At 49.3% G+C, this 18870-nt stretch overlaps 1 protein-coding gene across 3 annotated transcripts in view; it reads left to right on the top strand.

The window, feature by feature from the left end:
• Positions 1 to 18870, top strand: part of sipa1l3 (signal-induced proliferation-associated 1 like 3) — a 91895-nt gene that overhangs the window by 56597 nt on the left and 16428 nt on the right. For all 3 annotated transcript variants that reach the window (XM_052525779.1, XM_052525784.1, XM_052525783.1), the window contains exons 3-12: positions 845 to 2537; positions 3932 to 4062; positions 7297 to 7485; positions 7656 to 7830; positions 8305 to 8408; positions 12203 to 12360; positions 12465 to 13047; positions 13385 to 13483; positions 13606 to 13781; positions 17516 to 17770. In XM_052525779.1, coding sequence (XP_052381739.1) covers positions 1073 to 2537; positions 3932 to 4062; positions 7297 to 7485; positions 7656 to 7830; positions 8305 to 8408; positions 12203 to 12360; positions 12465 to 13047; positions 13385 to 13483; positions 13606 to 13781; positions 17516 to 17770 — 3335 coding nt within the window. In that variant the 5' untranslated portion in view covers positions 845 to 1072. The remainder of the gene's footprint in view (positions 1 to 844; positions 2538 to 3931; positions 4063 to 7296; positions 7486 to 7655; positions 7831 to 8304; positions 8409 to 12202; positions 12361 to 12464; positions 13048 to 13384; positions 13484 to 13605; positions 13782 to 17515; positions 17771 to 18870) is intronic.

The following is an 18870-nucleotide window of genomic DNA, read 5'->3' as shown; positions in this document are numbered from 1 at the left end:
TCTCATATTTATCATCGCCCTGAGCAGATAGGAGAAAAATGAGGAACCACACATACTGATTGTAAGTTAAATTAGCTGAAAGATGACACTGCAGCAGTAACCCAACGTGTGTGTGCATATTCTGCCTCCATGTAACTATCCAGTCGGTTTAGCTGGGATTTGTCCTAGCACTTTCAGAATGGCTTTATGATGCAGGAGTGTGTGTGTGTGTGTGTGTGTGTGTTGCTGAAATATGACACTAGTATGATAATAATAACCCTGCTTGTCAGGCATTCTGAAGATTAGTCTCAACAGGAGAAATCCTCTGTCAAATCCCCTCACCTCACTACTCTCTCTCTGTCTCATATCATCCTCTCTCTCCTCTCTCTCATATCCTCTCTCTCTCTCCTCTCTCTCATATCCTCTCTCTCTCTCTCTCTCCTCTCTCTCATATCCTCTCTCTCTCTCTCCTCTCTCTCATATCCTCTCGCTCTCTCTCCTCTCTCTCATATCCTCTCGCTCTCTCTCCTCTCTCATATCCTCTCGCTCTCTCTCCTCTCTCTCATATCCTCTCGCTCTCTCTCCTCTCTCTCATATCCTCTCTCTCTCCTCTCTCTCATATCCTCTTGCTCTCGCTCTCATATCCTCCTCTCTACCTTAATCACTCTCTCACACACTACTGCAGATGAGTTGCTGTAGTCAGTTTTCGTGGTGTCATTTCATTGGGTAGCAGGGGGGAATCTGGGTTAGTGTAGGTTAGTGTTTAGGTGTGCATGTTAAGAAACAGCGTATTACTGTATGCATGTTTTTTGTTTTTTTTGTTGTGGTCATCAGCATATCAATGTGTGTTTTGTCTCCTCCCCAGATCTGCCCAGAGCCTGAGAGAAGAGAGACGGCCTACTGTGTAACTGGGCATATGACAAGCAGGGTCTCACCATCCCAGTGAAAGCGATGTGTGTGGGAGGTGGAGGCCACAGCATCAGCAGAGTGTGTGTGGGGCTCCTCTCCCACTCCCCTACCCCCCACCCTGGCACGGGATGCCAGCCCACTTCCCCCCTGCCTTCTGTCCTGCCCTGAGCTCTCTTGGGGCGCCATGAACACCTACAGAGATAGAGGGGTCACCTGCACCTCCTCAGACCTGCTAGAGAGGGGTGGAGGGGGAGGGCCTGGGTCCCTCCTCACACAACATGCCGCCTTCCACCTCACCCTCAACGGCCACCCTGCCCCCTCCTCTGACCCAGCCACCCAATCCCGTGTCTCCGTTCCCAAGATGGGCGTCCGCGCCCGTATTGCTGAGTGGCCGCCACGCCATGCGCAATCGAGGGAGTCGCTCCTGGAGAACGGGCAAGGCGCTAATCACCATGGAGACGACCCCTCCACGACGACCTCCTCCGCATCTTTCCCCATCTCCGAGGTCGGGCTGGTGCGGGGAGGAGTGGCTCGTTTACCGAGGCGACGCACAAAGGACGTGGAGTTCCGTGGTGGGTACGGGGGTGTAAGAGGGTCTCCCGTAGGCCTGCGTGCCTTCCCCCCGTTACGGCAGCGCTCCAACAGCGAGGTGACTCTGAGCGAGCAGGATGAGAACGAGGTGGAAGGTCGTGGAGGTGCTAATCTGTTCCGGGAGTATGGCAGCACCTCCTCCATCGACGTGCAGGGCATCCCCGAGCAGAGCTTCTTTGACATGCTCAGCCAATTCCACCAGGAGAGGCCCGACCAGCGCAGCACTGCTCCCGTACACCTGGGGGAGCTACTGTACACCAACTCCCCTCCCTCGGCACCCCTCCCCACGGGTCACTCCCCCATCCCCACACCCCGGGGGGAGGATGGAGGGATGGGACGGTCGGAGAACAGGGTGAGGAAGAAGAGTGGGGGGACAGACTCGTCTCTGGGGACATCCTCTCTGTTCCGGAAGCTCCGCAGCTCCAGCAGAGGGGAGCTGGACAGAGGGGAGGCGGGGGAGGACGGGGGAGGCCGTAACTCTACAGATACCCCCTACAAACCCTGGGTGTGCCCCAAGAGCTTTGTCCACTACGACGCCCAGAGCATCCTGTTTGACCTCCATGAGGCTGCTGCTCAGCGCGCGTATGTATCCCAGCGGAGGAACACTGCCACCGGGGCATCGGCGGCCTCCGTCTCCCTGGCTGTGTCACGGTCCTCAGCTCTGAGTGGGTTGGACGCTACCTACTCCAGCGTTGAGGACCTGACGATAGGTCTCGACCCCAGCGCGCCCACCCCCTCCCTGGGCGTGGACCCTCTGGACGCCCCCCCCGGTGGCCCCACCTCCAGTCTGCTCCTCCTCAGCTGCCCCCACTTCCGCAACGAGACGGGGGGACACGGGGAGCGCAACGTCAGCTTCCTGAGCTCCTCGGCCGAGCGGGGTGGGGAGGGGGGCGCGGGTGACCTGGCGAGGGGCAGCCTTCGGCGTAGCAACGCCAGTGTGTCGGTGGTGGAGGTACCCATCGAGCAGCAAGTCACCCGAATGGACAGGCTGAAACTCTATAGCATCGAGCACGTGGACCTGGGGGCACGCTACTACCGAGACTACTTCCACGGGAAAGGTAACAACTCGATCCAGCCGCCCTATCCTGCCTAACTTGTACGACTATTAGTATTCACTCTCCCTATCATTATCTGCTGTCAATAAAAGTCTAGCCATGTCACTAGTGTTTCCACTGGCGGTACTCTCTCCTCCTCCATCCAGCTGTCCCTGTACAGCCAACCTGGCAGCGGTCCCAGAGGATAACATGTACCTGCCTCTTGTCTGTTGGCAAACTGAGTTCACAGCTCTGGGAAGAATTAGTTTACTCCCTCACACACACGGTGACCTCTCTGCCTCAGCACATGAATCCTGACACTGGTTGTCTCTTCCTATTAAAATGCCCCGATCATAGAGAACAGGTTGTGTGTGTGTGTGTGTGTGTGTGTGTGTGTGTGTGTGTGTGTGTGTGTGTGTGTGTGTGTGTGTGTGTGTGTGTGTGTGTGTGTGTGCTCCAAGCATTGCCTCTCTAAGACCCTGGAAAAATAGATGGCTGCCCCCCCGAGGACAGAATCGTCTGCTAAGAGCCTAATTAGAGACAGAACGCTGTGTGGAACATGAGACTACTCTGCTGTTGTAACTGTACTACCCTGCATGCATGTCAAAAAGCTGACGTTTGTACTGCGGGACAAAGCGGGAATGCTAAACATGGCTGAGCCTCTTCAATTATGCAGGGGCGAAACTAGTTGAAAACGAGATCCTTCCATGGGTTTCCTCCTCCTCCGCTCACAAATGGGAGAAGTCGCTAATGAATCATACGGATTGATATGTTTATAGCCTTTTACTTTAGGAATGTGTCTCATCGGAGATTTCCACTTATATTCATCAAACTGTAGATAAGCAGACAGGCTACTCATTCGTCACACAGTTGTAATAAAATATCATGTGGAGCGATCTGTTTATGAAACCAGCATGTCTGGCTACGAGGCCTATATCGCGCAGAGCAATAAGGCTAGTACGTCAAAGCAAGCGGTTTGTGTTGTTGTGGATTGAAGAGCAAATATAATTGAATTTAGTATATTATTATTATTATTGTATTATCTACTCTACCTATCTGAAGGTTACTCAAGCATGTGACATCTGGGAAAAGTGGAATCTGTTCCGAGCAAGCCATGCCACCACACCACCGGCTCAGCTGTACAGTCTTTGTTTGTCATTTGTAGCTCTAATCAATGTCCTCAGCTTCCTTGATGACCTGATTTTAATTCAATGTGAATCTCTCTCTCTGACTCTCTCTCTCTCTCTCTTTCCCTCCTCCGCTCTGATCTCCTTTCATCTCAACCCCCCCTACTTTCCCTCCTCCATTTTTCCATGTCCAAAGGCTGTTATTGCAATGATCAATACACGGTGATCAACAGTACCAAAGGCATGTCCAGACATGTTGTGAACACACTCTCTCCCTGTGTGTCACTTCAGAGCACTCAAACTACTTTGGCACGGACGACAAGCTGGGTCCGGTGGCTGTGAGTATCCGCAGGGAGAAACTGGACGACACTAAAGACCTGAAGGACCAGTACCAGTACCGCGTCATCGCCAGAACCAGTGAGGTACTAACACCTAACCCCCGCCTCCCACTGTCTGCCTACACACAGCTAGATGGAACACCGAGTAGGCTGAATACTGACGCTGCCAAATGTGTGTGTCGTTTGAGTAGGCAGAGTGTGCTTGAGACACAGGGTGGGAGTGTGCGTTTTTTTGGACGCTGTTATTTATGCCTGGACTGGACCTCAGCGAGTCACCACGGCTCATCCTGGCTCCACCCCACACTACCCTCTCCCTTCACACCTTCCCCTCGCACTCTCCAATCCCTCAATTCTCTGCCAGTGGAAATTTCCACCTGACCAGGCCCTGCTCAGAACAGCTAAGCCCAAACGCTGCCCCGGGCCCGGCCCCGGTCCACTGGTTGGCCTCTCTCCACTCAAACCCCAGCTAGTGATCGGTCAAACCTCTTCATTCGAAGCAAAGATGTAGCCGGACAACTCCTTCTTTCTGTTGCGCTGTGGATCGCTTCATGCTTTAGTCTGAGACGGCCATCGTTGAAGTCAGTTGTGGTGAAGAGGTGCGTTGTACAAAACAAAGTCATCAGCGATTTAGATCCTCTCTACCTGATCAGAGTATCAAAGCCAATGATACGTTTTCAAACCGCCACTTTACCCACGTGTGGTCTAACTCTGGCCCAACCCATTGGTTTCTGGACCAATCAGACGGCCCGAATGTGTTCGCATTCGGTAAAGGTTTGGGGAGGTCCTCAGATCCAGACTCATTGCGGAGAAGGAACTAACGTTCGTACGTGTGGCGTAGTGTTTGGCCGGAGCAATGAGTCTGGGTAGCCAGGCAAGCAAAGATGTGCTCTGATTGGATCACCACCCCTCCAGGCCTGGGACAGGGCGTTCTCTATGATTGGCCATCGAGCATTACCAAAGTCCTCTTTAGTAGATTATAAACACCAAGTGTGGACACTTTGTCCTTGGACAGGGTTTTGAAAAACGGGTGCCCCAGTGTGCGGGGATCTCCCATTAACAAACTAGGGCACCACCGGAGGCACTGAAATATTCATGTGGAAAAGCCCATAAACAATCCAGGCCACTATTTTTAGGGCACTCTAAGAGTCCACATGTACCTGGCACTACCTTTCCTGCACACTCAAGTTATCTCAGGATGTTTCTTGTACAATGCATTCGGGAAGTATTCAGACCCCTTGACTTTTTCCACAAAAAATGTACGTTACAGCCTTACTCTAAAATTGATGTATTTTTTTTTTTAAATATACTCAAACTACACACAATAGCCCATAATGACAAAGCGAAAACATACCTTATTTACTTAAGTATTCAGACTCTTTGCTATGAGACTCGAAATTGAGCTCCGGTTGCATCCTGTTTCCAGAAGGACAACTATCTCTGCGGCACTCCACCAATCAGGCCTTTGAAGGTAGAGTGGCCAGACGGAAGCCACTCCTCAGTAAAAGCCACATGACAGCCCACTTGCCAACTAAAGGACTCCCAGACCATGAGAAACAAGATTCTCTGGTCTGATGAAACCAAGATTGATCGCTTTGGCCTGAATGCCAAGCGCCATGACTGAAGGAGACCTGGCACCATCCCTACGGTGAAGCATGGTGGTGGCAGCATCATGCTGTGGGGATTTTTCAGTGGCAGAGACTAGGAGACTAGTCCGGATCGAGGGAAAGATGAACGAAGCAAAGTACAGAGATCCTTGATGAAAACCTGCTCCAGAGCACTCAGGACCTCCGACTGGGGCGAAGATTCACCTTCCAATAGGACAACGACCGTAAGCACACAGCCAAGACGATGCAGGAGTGGCTTTGGGACAAGTCTCTGAATGTCCTTGAGTGGCCCAGCCAGAGCCCAAACTTGTACCGAACTTGAAAGGTGCTGCCAAAGGTGCTTCAACAAAGTACTTGTTGAGTAAAGGGTCTGAATATTTACGTAAATGTGATATGTCCCCCCGCGCTTCCGTTTTTTGCTTTGTCATTACGAGGTATTGTGTGTAGATTGATTGGGGGTTAATTCGCTCCATTTTAGAATAAGGCAGTAACGTAACAAAATGTGGAAAAAGTCAAGGGGTCTGAATACTCAGAGACTGATTGACAGATTGACTGACCACTGCACAAATAGCCATCTTAATAGTACTTTCCAATAGTGTCCAGTGAGTGACTGTGCCCCTCTGGCTAGCTGCTGCCCTCCCTGTTGTTTTTAGCTGGATTACATGGCTGCCTGGCCTCCTCGCCTTAGTCCCTATGGAACAATGGGCCGCTCCGCCGCCTGTGTCTACAGAGATTAGCTCACACAGACGCTCCACTCAGGCCTGTCCTTGGTTCCCACACACAGACAGACACACAGACACACAGACAGCTCACAACCCCCTCACTCATTGAAGTTTGAACGACGCTGACACAGCATGCTATAACCACACGATGCACACTCAATCGCGCTCGTCCACGTGCACTCAAACACATTGTTACACATACCCTACAGATGCCCCAGGCTGGTGCAGTCAGCCACTACTGGACACCAACGTAAGGGTTCCCCATCCTGCCAGGGGGAGAGATTGGGTTGGGGACAATTGTCAGAGGTTAAAGGTCACCGGGGGGAAACACGATGTGAATAGTTCGACGACAGGTTATTGGCAACTATTGGCTCAGCATCTGAGAAACGACTTGAGTAGCTCTGTGTTGTGCCAGAAGGTCATCTGAATAGGTGGAATTTAACCTGCACTATTTAGGGGTTTCTTTTCCCCCACGACAAAAAACCCTTGACTTCGTTAAGGTGAAGCACTCTCTCGTCCCCTCCAGCTCCTCGGCAGTGTGTTGCAGTTTTAATGAAGCACGGTGCCGTGGTCTCTCTGAATACAATGAATAAAATACAGCTCTCTCAGCACCTGAGATTGTTATGGCCCCGTTGTCTGGAAACACCCCGAGTACCGGTCTCCCCTGTAGGGTTCACTCAGGTGCATGGCAGTAAGAAGCTTTTAAAGATTGCAGATATTCATCTACTGAAGACATTTGTCCTTTTTCTCAATGTCTCAAAACAACTTCCAGAGACATAGATGTGAGCAAGTTCTCTGCAAGTGAATGGACAATAAAGTACGTCTCATCTTACCTTTTCGTGTGTGTTTCACATCTCTATCACTCCCATGTCCTCTGTGTGTGTGTGTGTGTGTGTGTGTGTGTGTGTGTGTGTGTGTGTGTGTGTGTGTGTGTGTGTGTGTGTGTGTGTGTGTGTGTGTGTGTGTGTGTGTGTGTGTGTGTGTGTGTGTAGCTGGTGACGTTGCGGGGGTCCATCCTGGAGGATGCGGTGGCCTCCACGGGGAGGCACGGCACGGTGCGGGGTCTCCCCCTGAAGGAGGTGCTGGAGCAGGTGGTCCCGGAGCTCAGTGTGTCCTGCCTGCGCCTGGCTCTCAGCACGCCCAAGGTCACCGAGCAGCTCCTCAAACTGGACGAACAGGGGGTGAGTCGGCGGGCCATGGTCTCAGGCGCGAGTTAAGTGATATATCTGTGTCTTTTTATCACCTCCTATAGCTACAGTCATAAACGCCAGACAGGCGTGTCTCAGTTTGCGCCGGGGGAGCGGCAGCCGCGTGTGAATGCGGCCTAATATTTGTTTCTTCTCCGGTGTAGCTGAGTCAGAAGCACAAGGTGGGAGTGCTGCTGTGTCGGGCAGGGCAGAGCACCGAAGAGGAGATGTATAACAACGAAGAGGCCACGCCCGCCTTCTCTGCCTTCATGGACCTGCTAGGGGAGCAGGTGTGCCTCCGAGGCTTCACCAACTACGCCGCCCAGCTGGACACTAAGAGTACGTGTCTGTGTGTGTGTGTGGGAGGGTAGAGTGTTTGTGTTTGTGTTCGTTGGTGTTTGTGTCTTGTTTGTGTGTGTGTGTGTTGGGGGGGGGGGCGTAGTAGGGTGTGTGTGCAGGCGAATGTGTGTGCCCAATGTCATCACTTTTTTTCTCCGTGCCTTCCTAATGGTTAAATGTAGTTTTTGCAATCATGTAATGATGTAACTTAAGGCCCAGGTGTGAACACTGAGTAAAATGAGTGATTCCTGTCAAATGGCTCATGGATGTAAAAACTCTGTTGCTGCGTCAAATCCTATGAAGTCAACCGTTTATAAAGAGTCTCGACAGACTGTGTTTCTTTTTGATGTGGTGTTCCTTTATTTGTTGAGTTCATGCCCTGGTGCTGAACTGGGACAGGATAACGGAACGTTGACCGTGTGTTTGCTTGTGCGTATGTTTGTGTGTGTTGCTCTCTCTCTCGGTTTCCCCCAGCTGACTCGACGGGAACCCACTCCCTGTACACCACCTACCAGGGCTATGAGGTCATGTTCCACGTGTCCACCATGCTGCCCTACATGCCCAACAACCCACAGCAGGTGAGACCAACACACACACACACACACACACACACACACACACACACACAGCATGGTCTACCACAGCCCACCCCAGACACCTTCAACTCCCCTTCTATCTAGTATTGTTGTCTGGTCAATCCCACAGGTGTAGTTACAGGGGTCAGGCACTCTTCCAGATGACCCAAAGGGTACTCAGGGTGGAGTGGCCATTGTCAAAGTCTCACTAATCCTTTGGACGTCCGTCCGAGTGTCACCGTTGAGTGTCATAGCTCAGATTCAGAAGACACATGGCGGACAGAGACAGGAAGGGTTATATAAACTCTCTTGTGTTTGTGTAATGTGGTTTTGTTACAGCTCTGTTCTATAGTTTGTCTGGCTCGGACATGGACAATTGCGGCTGCTCGTGAAATATAACTTCTCCCTCTCTTTTAGACTGGCGTTCCTCTTCAATTCTGTGTCTGTGGTGTTTTTCCTTGAGTCTTTGTTCCCTTTTTGAATGGCCTTTTCAGTCCTCTCTCTCTTATAACTGGATCGAAGCTGGGTGGGGCTCGGGCTCTAGGTTTCCCTTTCTGCTCTAAATGAAGCTGCCTTCCGACATATCCCTCAGGGCGTTGTGTTAACGGTGTGTGCGAGTGAAACTGTGCGTCGGTTGTTAAGCTCGGCATTTCTTGTGTATGCCCAAGTGTTTGCATGAGAACTTAATGTGGGTGAATGTACAAGGTCATATAAACCCCAGGAGTGTACTTATATTTGTAATGTGCTGCTAACGGTATCTATGTTCATTAAATACATGCCAACTGTACAGTAACTGTTGCTAGCACATACACCACATGGCCAAAAGTATGTGGACACCTGCATGGTATTAATATGGAGTTGGTCCTCCCCCTTTGCTGTTATACCAGCCTCCACTGTTCTGGGAAGGCATTCCACTAGATGTTGGAACATTGCTGCTGGGACGAGCTTCCATTCAGGTCTGGCTCGCAGTCTGCGTTCCAATTCATCCCAAAAGTGTTCGATGGGGTTGAGGTCAGGGCTCTGTGCAGGCCAGTCAAGTTCTTCCACACTGACCTAGACAAATCAGTTCTGTATGGACCTCAATTTGTGCATTGGGGCATTGCTGAAACAAGGAAAGGTGCTTCCCCAAACTGTTGCCACAAAGTTGGAAGCACAGAATTGTCTAGAATGTCATTGTATGCTGTAGCATTAAGATTTCCCTTCACTGGAACTAAGGGGTGTAGCCCGAACCATGAAAAGCAGCCCCATTCCATTATTCTTCATCCACCAAACTTTACAGTTGGCACTATGCATTCGGGCAGGTCGTGTTCTGGCATCACTCCAGAGGACACTTTTCCACTGCTCCAGAGTCCAATGGCGGCGAGCTTTACACAACTCCAGCCGACGCTTGGCATTGCTCATAATAATCTAAGTCTCGTGTGCAGCTGCTCAGCCATGGAAACCCATTTCATGAAGCTCCAGACGAACAGGTTTTGTGCTGATGTTGCTTCCAGGGGCAGTTTTGAACTCTAAATTGAGTCTTGCAAACGAGGACAGGTGATTTTTACACGCTTCAGCACTCAGCGGTCCAGTTCTGTGAGCTTGTGTGGCCTACCACTTTGCGGCTGAGCCGTTGTTCCTCTTAGATGTTTCCACCTCACAATAACAGCATTTACAGTTGACCGCGGCAGCTCTAGCAGGGCAGAAATTTGACAAACCTAACTTGTTGGAAAGGTGGCATCCTATGACGGTGCCACGTTGAAAGTCACTGAGCACTTAATATATATACTTTTTTTGCCCCACTGTGTAGTGGATACATTCAAATAGTTGCTAAAACATGCTAACTGTTGCTAACAGCAACATTTTTGTCAGTCAAGGTGTCTGAATAATTTGGAATGCACTGTATGTGAATTGGGGCAAAAAAGTAATTAGTCAGCCACCAATTGTGCAAGTTCTCCCACTCAAAAAGATGAGAGAGGCCTGTAATTTTCATCATAGGTACACTTCAACTATGACAGACAAAATGTGAGAAAAAAATCCAGAAAATCACATTGTAGGATTTTTAATGAATTTATTTGCAAATTATGGTGGAAAATAAGTATTTGGTCAATAAACAAAAGTTTCTCTACTTTGTTATTATACCCTTTGTTGGCAATGACAGAAGTCAAATGTTTTCTGTAAGTCTTCACAAGGTTTTCACACACTGTTGTTGGTATTTTGGCCCATTCCTCCATGCAGATCTCCTCTAGAGCAGTGATGTTTTGGGGCTGTTGCTGGGCAACACAGACTGGTTGCTGACTAAATGCCTTGCATAATGACGCATGTGCAGGCTGTCAAATTAAAGTCACTCCTTCGATATTAAAAGAAAATCATACCTGTCAGTTTCACAAGGTTGTAGTAATGACAGGTCCAGCTACTTAAGATATTTGCTCAAATCTAGGTTTTGCCTTTAGAATTCGAGAAAATGAACAACTAAGGACGACTTCCTCCCATTGTCTGCCAAACCCTGGTCTGTTAAGTCGGCTTCCAGACGCTTTCCTAGAAGTATCGCGACGTTGCGCCTCTGGGTACAAAAACTCTGTGGTTACGCTATATGTGTGCCTGACTGAACTACTTTTATAGGCGTGTGGGTGTGTAAATGGTACAATGGCAGAGAATAGATGAATATTCAGCACACTTACTCCATCCAGGGGCGCAAAGGCAACAGCAGCAACATGTTTTACTTCTGCCTTGCAACCTCTAGGTGTCAGTGTTGATCACCAATAAACATTCACACCAGTGGAGGCTGGTGAGCTGAAAAATGGAGTAGGATGGGAGACTCACGGTATAGGCGCGGAACGCATGGAGACGACAAAGTGTTTTTCAAAAATCGTCAAAGACAAATTATTTTAATGAATACATTTGTTGTACAGTGTTATGGGGAATGAGAGGGCTACTTACACCGTGTTGGAAAGGGATCACAGCAGGGATTGAATGAGGGTATGAGGCATGAGTTGAGGTGTTCAGAGTTTTGACCAGTGCTGGACAGGATTTGACTGGGAAGACTAAAAACAATCACACTACACAGTTAGACAAATGAGCTAAGAATGAGTTAGTCCAAGCAAGGAGTAAAATCAATGATGTGTAATGTGATAGTGTATGTAAATACAAATAGCAGATACATTCCATTGCAGCCGCACCATCGTAGGTTTGGACAACGAGTTTCTCTATGAACTTAAACTCAGAAATCTCAAAATTCATCAAATCAAACAGACTGTATCTCGCCCACTTGACACATCAAAGTAGTCCAAGAAATGTTCCTGAATAAAGCCCTGATTATCCACATACCTGACGATACCTGACAACTGCACACTGACTTTCCTTCTGGGGCCTGGAGTTTTTCCTTATATGTTAACCTAACTAGGAAAACTCTGGACCCTATAAGGTATTGACAGTGATTAATTTTAGGGTTATGATGGGACCTGTTTTTCCTTATCAGGTCACATGGGTAATTTAAAAAAATAATAAACTCCTGAAAAAAGCTCCTTACCCTGGAGGATGAAACCCCTGTCAAACTGAAGCTACCTTATATTCCCTAACAATATAATGGTGCGATAGTGAGTCAAGTGAGCTCATAGTGCCAGTTCTGTCTCACTCATGTTCATTTGTACTTGTTCTGTCTCCCCCGCTCACTCTCCTCCCTCCTTCTGCTTCGGTCTGTCTCTCCCTCTGCCAACTCTATGTGCTTACCTCCACCCTCGCTCGCACTCCTTTCTGTCTCCCTCTTTCACACGTTCCTTTTTGCTCCTTCTCCCCCCCCCTTTCTTTTTCTCCCTCAGCTCCTGAGGAAGAGGCACATAGGGAACGACATCGTCACAATAATCTTCCAGGAGCCGGGAGCGCTGCCCTTCACCCCTCAGAACATCCGCTCCCACTTCCAGCACGTGTTCGTCATCGTCCGCGTGCACAACCCCTGCTCCGACGGCACTTGCTACAGGTAGGGGGGGGGACACACCAACTCCCACCATGGCATTCATTATGCTGCTGTTATTGGTGGGTTTGTTGATGTTTTGTAAATATTTTTTACTCCTCTATCCTCAGTGTGGCTGTGACGCGCATGAAGGACGTGCCTCCCTTCGGCCCGCCCATCCCCAGCGGGGTGACATTCCGTGACCCTGAAGCCTTCCGCAACTTCCTCTTGGCCAAGGTGATCAATGCAGAGAGCGCCGCGCACAAGTCCGAGAAGTTCCACACCATGGCCACGCGCACGCGACAGGAGTACCTCAGAGACTTAGCCGAGAACTGTGTGAGCAGTACGCCGCTCGACTCCGCGGGCAAACTCAACAACCTCATCTCGCTGGCGTCGAAGAAGAGAGAGCGGGCGCGGGCGAGGGAGGGGGCCGAGTTGGGAGCGGCCGGGGCGGTGGCGTGGAGGGTGCTGGCCCAGGACTTCAGTGGCGGCGGGACGGAGATCTCCTGCGCTCTGGGCGTGTCGGCAGAGTACATCCTCCTGGCAGACTGCAACACCAAGGAAGTGGTGTTCAACTGCTTTTGCGTCGACGTGATCGGCTGGACGCCGGAGAGGCTGGCGCTGAAGATCTTCTACGGGAGAGGAGACCACATCGCTGTCCGAGTCCCAGAGGGCTTTGCTCAGGACATCAGGGAGGTGGTGCAGAGGTTAAAGGTGAGCGGGCAGAGGTCATAGAGCAGGGGAAGGTTTACCACATGTATGGTGGTGTAAGAGGCACCGGGCTAGGGAAGAGTTCAACTGGATTTTTTAGCCTGGGTACCACTTCCCTACATTGTTGCGTAAGACAATTAAGAGTTTGCTAAAGCAGACAAACAGACACCCAGGCTAAGGTGACCGTGATTCTTGCCAAGGGGCGGTTCTGAAACAAAAATCCATGTTTGGCTGTTTTGTGTGATTATGTATTTAATGATGCATTTAAAACCACCAGTCTTTGTGAAGCCTTTTTATTTGCTTAAAGCTCCTAGGCTCTCCTCCCTCCCTCTCTCCCCAGGCGCTGACGGTGGGCTGTGAGACGGTGGATATGACTCTGAGGAGGAACGGCCTGGGACAGCTGGGGTTCCACGTCAGGCTGGATGGCACCGTGGCCGAGGTACTTTTCCATTCCTTCAAAAAATATATTTCTGTGAAGTCAAATCCATAAAAAATCATTGTGAATTTATATTACATATATATTTATTTATTTATTTTCATATTTTTTTTTACCTGCTTTAGGTGGAGGAGTACGGCTTTGCCTGGCAGGCGGGGCTGAGGCAGGGCAGCCGGTTGGTGGAGATCTGCAAGGTTGCCGCGGTAACCCTGACACACGAGCAGATGATCGACCTACTGAGGACGTCGGTCACCGTTAAAGTGGTGATCATACCGCCCTACGAGGAGGGAGGGCCCCGCAGGTCAGTGTGTTTGTGCCCATGTGTTTGAGTGTGTGCGCGCGCGTTTTGAGTGTCTGTGTGTGAATATAAATGTGTTTGTGTCAAAGCATCATCCTGCCTCCGAAGGATGTGTTGCAGAGAGAGAAGAGTCACAACACACAGCAACACCAACAGAGCTGAGATATGCTGGCCAGACGTCTCTGTTCTGTGGAGAGTTTTGAGTGGGAGTGTGTGAAAGAGAGGCGAGAGGCACATGGTCTGAACATGTGTGAATTCCTGGACGTGGTGAAAGAGGAGAGGGAAAGAAAGAGATGGATAGAACGGAAGTAACAATCAATGGAATGAGTACACAATTTCCTTTCAAGCTTTCTTATTCCCCTTCTCGCTGTCTGCCTGTAATGCCTGTGTTTTTTCACGTGCCTCTCACTCTTTATCTCTCTTGCTATCTCCCCTTTATCTCTCTTGCTATCTCCCCTTCCCCCATCTCTCTTTTTGTTGGCTCCGTTCCTCTCAACCTTTCATCTGAGTATGGGCCTTGAGTACAGTGGGATAATGAGGCTCTATTAAATAGTGTGGGGTTGAATGTTACTGAGATGAATACGCACTGACTACACACAGTGGGACTAGTCTCTACTCGATATATAGCCCAGCTTGGGTGTGTCCCGAATGGCACCCTTTCCCCTATTTAGTGCAAATACGTTCAAATAGGGCCCATAGGGCTCTGGTTAAAAGTGGTGCACTATATAGAGAATAGGGTGCCATTTTGGACCCCCCTCCGAGTGTGCTGCTCCGTAGTCAGGGTCACATGGAGCAGGATGTCTGTTCTTGATTGAGTTGGGGTTTGCTAAATACAGTAATTGTGCTGCCGGGGCTGTGTGATGGCACAGTGGTTGGACTTCTTAAATGTTTAAGGCAGCTTAATTGCATGACTTAAACCCATTTGATACACGCACACACACACACACACGCTCACTCCTCTACACACACTACATAATTAGTCTTGTATTTCACTCTTTCTGTTCCGCCCTCTCTTTTTCACCCCACCCCCATCTCTCTCTATCAGGCTCGTTTTCTATAGTGTGCCAGGAAAACGGATTGCATGAGATTAAGGCCTGGAATCTGCGGGGAAATAAATAAATATATAGAGGCGATGAATGAAAAGTGCGTGCTCTGTTTGAATGAAGAGGGTAGAAGAGGAGGGAGAGAGAGGCAGTGTGTGTACAGTAGGGCAGCGGCGTAGAGGAGCTTGGATGGGTAGACGTGTCTGAACACCTCTCAGGTGGGAGAAGCCAAGTGGGTGGGAGAGAGAAAAGAGAACTGCCTTCACTTCTTCCTCTTTCTCTCCCCTCCCGGTGTGCGCTGTGGACAGGACAGCGATATAGAGATGCAGTAGCGAGAGAGGGTGTGTGTTTGCTCGCGGAATGTGTGTGTGAGAGAGAGAGCTCCAGCTGTCAGGCCGGCCATTGCGATGGAGCGGTCTCTGGAAGTGGGCACCGGTGTTTTCTGTCTCTAAGGTTGGTGCTCTGGTGTGTGTGTGTGTGTGTGTGTGTGTGTGTGTGTGTGTGTGTGTGTGTGTGTGTGTGTGTGTGTGTGTGTGTGTGTGTGTGTGTGTGTGTGTGTGTGTGTGTGTGTGTGTGTGTGTGTGTGTGTGGGTTGTTTCTTGACTTGACATTGGCAGTTATATTTGTGTGGGATCAAGTTTTTTTTCCCTTACAAGGTTGGTTAGTAGACTCACTGGTATGTGTTTGAGACTGATCGAGAGACCACCATATGCCCATCATTCTACCCATATAGTGTCTCCTGGTATCTTTCATACAGACCGTGCATGTGATGTTGCGATGTCCCCTCTGTGTGTGTGCTCTGTTTACTTTAGCCTGCAGCGGTAGTAGTGGTGGTGTGTGTGTGTGTGTGTGTTGTTTTCTGAAGCAGTCTTGGGCTTAGTGTGGCCAGGCCTGTGTGATTGAGCTTAACCCAGGTCAAATAATAGGGGAGAGATCACACTCAGAGACACGGACAGGACAATCTGCCCCTGTCCAGCTCTTCTCCTCTTCTTGTCCGCCACCTAGGCTATATTCATATTTTCTGTCCCTTTCTCCACTTCTCCTCCCTTTCCCTCCTTTTCCATGTCCTCTAATTTGTTAATGTATCCTGTCCCTTTCTCCACTTCTCCTCCCTTTCCCTCCTTTTCCATGTCCTCTAATTTGTTCATGTATCTTGTCCCTTTCTCCACTTCTCCTCCCTTTCCCTCCTTTTCCATGTTCTCTAATTTGTTCATGTATCTTGTCCCTTTCTCCACTTCTCCTCCCTTTCCCTCCTTTTCCATGTCCTCTAATTTGTTAATGTATCCTGTCCCTTTCTCCACTTCTCCTCCCTTTCCCTCCTTTTCCATGTCCTCTAATTTGTTCATGTATCTTGTCCCTTTCTCCACTTCTCCTCCCTTTCCCTCCTTTTCCATGTTCTCTAATTTGTTCATGTATCTTGTCCCTTTCTCCACTTCTCCTCCCTTTCCCTCCTTTTCCATGTTCTCTAATTTGTTCATGTATCTTGTCCCTTTCTCCACTTCTCCTCCCTTTCCCTCCTTTTCCATGTCCTCTAATTTGTTAATGTATCCTGTCCCTTTCTCCACTTCTCCTCCCTTTCCCTCCTTTTCCATGTCCTCTAATTTGTTCATGTATCCTGTCCCTTTCTCCACTTCTCCTCCCTTTCCCTCCTTTTCCATGTCCTCTAATTTGTTCATGTATCTTGTCCCTTTCTCCACTTCTCCTCCCTTTCCCTCCTTTTCCATGTTCTCTAATTTGTTAATGTATCCTGTCCCTTTCTCCACTTCCCTTTACCTGCCTTCTTTTTTTCTTTCTTTTCTCCTCTCTTCCCTTCCCCCGCCGTCCTCCTCCTCTATATTTTCCCTCGTCTGTCCTTCCTCTCACCTCCCCCTAACCCCCCTCCCCGTTGCAGCGATGTACGATGTCTGTGGCGGTGTGGTGCCTCTTTAACCTGTCGTGCCGTTCCGGGTTAAAGAGGGATCTATATCGCTCTCTCTTGAGTCGAAAAGGAGACGAACGCCCCACTGAAACTGATATTACGTAATTGAGGGTGTTCCTTTGAATATTCCCCAAAAAAATGAATGTGCACTTCATTGTATTATTGGTAGTGCAGTGGCTCATAATGTCCAGATCGTGACTGTTTAGGGGAAGTTGAAGAAAAGCCCGTTATCGCACTAATAAAAGTGTTTAACTGGAGTGGTCTAGCCTACAACGACCATTTCCACACGCCTTGCGCGTGTATAAACTCGATGCACGGTGACCCATCTAGGCCACATACACAGGAATAAAAGGCTGACCGGGAGAATCTTCATGAGATTAGCAGTTTATCTTACCGTGCTTCTGTCCAGCGACAACTGGCTGACTGGGAGGTCAGGTCATGGCTTCTATCTGTACGTACGCTCGTAGAAACGCACACACTTGACCCGGGGCCTTACAGTAGGGGATCGAGTCCTGATGGAGTCCTGAAGAAGCTCATTAGTGTGTGTGTGTGTGTGTGTGTGTGTGTGTGTGTGTGTGTGTGTGTGTGTGTGTGTGTGTGTGTGTGTGTGTGTGTGTGTGTGTGTGTGTGTGTGTGTGTGTGTGTGTGTGTGTGTGCGCGTAGCCACTGACATGTTGTAAGCAGCTATGACATTTCTAGTTGTTGTCTGGTGTTTGTGTGTGAACGGTGTAGCCTTGCAGTACCACTGACTCTCCGTTCCCCTTCTCTGTCTGTAGGGGCTGTACAGAGGAGTATGAGATGAAGACAATGGAGCAGAAGCCAGAGCCTGAGCCTGTGGCAGCAGGGTACCGGCCCTCCCCTCGCCCCCCCGATTGGCGCTGGGACAGCACCGCCGGCCCTCCTGGCCTGCACAGCGCACCCACCCCTCAGCGCTGGACCCCTATGGGCCCCCCACCACCCCAACCCCGCTCACACAAGGCCATGGTCATGCCCGTCCCATACAGGGAGCCCCAGCACCTCTCCAACAAGAGGTGCGACACTGACGTGTGTGTGATTTGTTTGCCTTGTGCGTAGACACTGGTGTCATTGCCTTTGTTTGCGTCAGTGTCTTGAGAAGGTTTTGTCCTATGCTCATGGCCTGGTGTGATTCTCATAAATGCTCCGACATGGAGGTTATCCTTATAAAAAAAAACGTAAAGCATCGCTGTAGGCGGAGAACATATAAGTGATTTCAAACGAAACCAGGATAAAAAATACCATGATTTTGGGGATTTGTACAAAATGGAACCCATAGCATGGTTATTTTTGGGGAAGAATTGTTTACATATATTTTACATTTGTAACTAATAATTTGGCATAATTGAGAAATAATTGATCAAAGGTGGCATTTTTATGATATTCCTTTAAGACTCCGTAATGTTTCATCTGTAGGTGCTACAGGGCAAAAATGTGTCCTATGAAGCTTTACCGCCTGCTCTGTAATATATTTTCTTTACAACAATATATACAGTACCAGTCAAAAGTTTGGACACACCTACTCATTCAAAAAATATATATTTTATTTTAGATTCTTCAAAAGTAGCTGTGATGACAGCTTTGGCATTCTCTCAACCAGTTTCACCTGGAATGCAATCTTGAAGGAGTTCTCACATATGCTGAGCACTTGTTGGCTTCTTTTGCTTCACTCTGCGGTCCAACTCATCCGGAACCATCTCAATTGGGTTGAGGTCGGAGGATTGGGGAGGCCAGGTCATCTGATGGAGCACTCAATCACTCTCCTCCTTGGTCAAATAACCCTTACACTGCCTGGAGGCGTGTTGGGTCATTGTCCACAAATAATAGTCCCACTAAGCTTAAACCAGATGGGATGGTGTATCGCTGTGGTAGCCATGCTGGTTTGGTGTGCCTTGAATTCTAAATAAATCACAGACATTGTCACCAGCAAAGCACCATCACACCTCCTCCTCCATGATTCACGGTGGGAACCACATATGCCGAGATCATCTGTTCACCTACTCCGCGTCTCACAAAGACACGGCAGTTGGATCCAAAAATCTCCACATTTGGACTCGTCAGACCAAAGGTCAGATTTCCACCTGTCTAATGTCTATTGCTTCTTGGCCGAAGCAAG

Source organism: Oncorhynchus keta, chromosome 1, assembly GCF_023373465.1.
Source record: "Oncorhynchus keta strain PuntledgeMale-10-30-2019 chromosome 1, Oket_V2, whole genome shotgun sequence".
Taxonomy (NCBI): Eukaryota; Metazoa; Chordata; class Actinopteri; order Salmoniformes; family Salmonidae; genus Oncorhynchus; species Oncorhynchus keta.
Note: the sequence above shows the minus strand (reverse complement) of the source record. Positions and strands in the feature narration are given on the sequence as shown.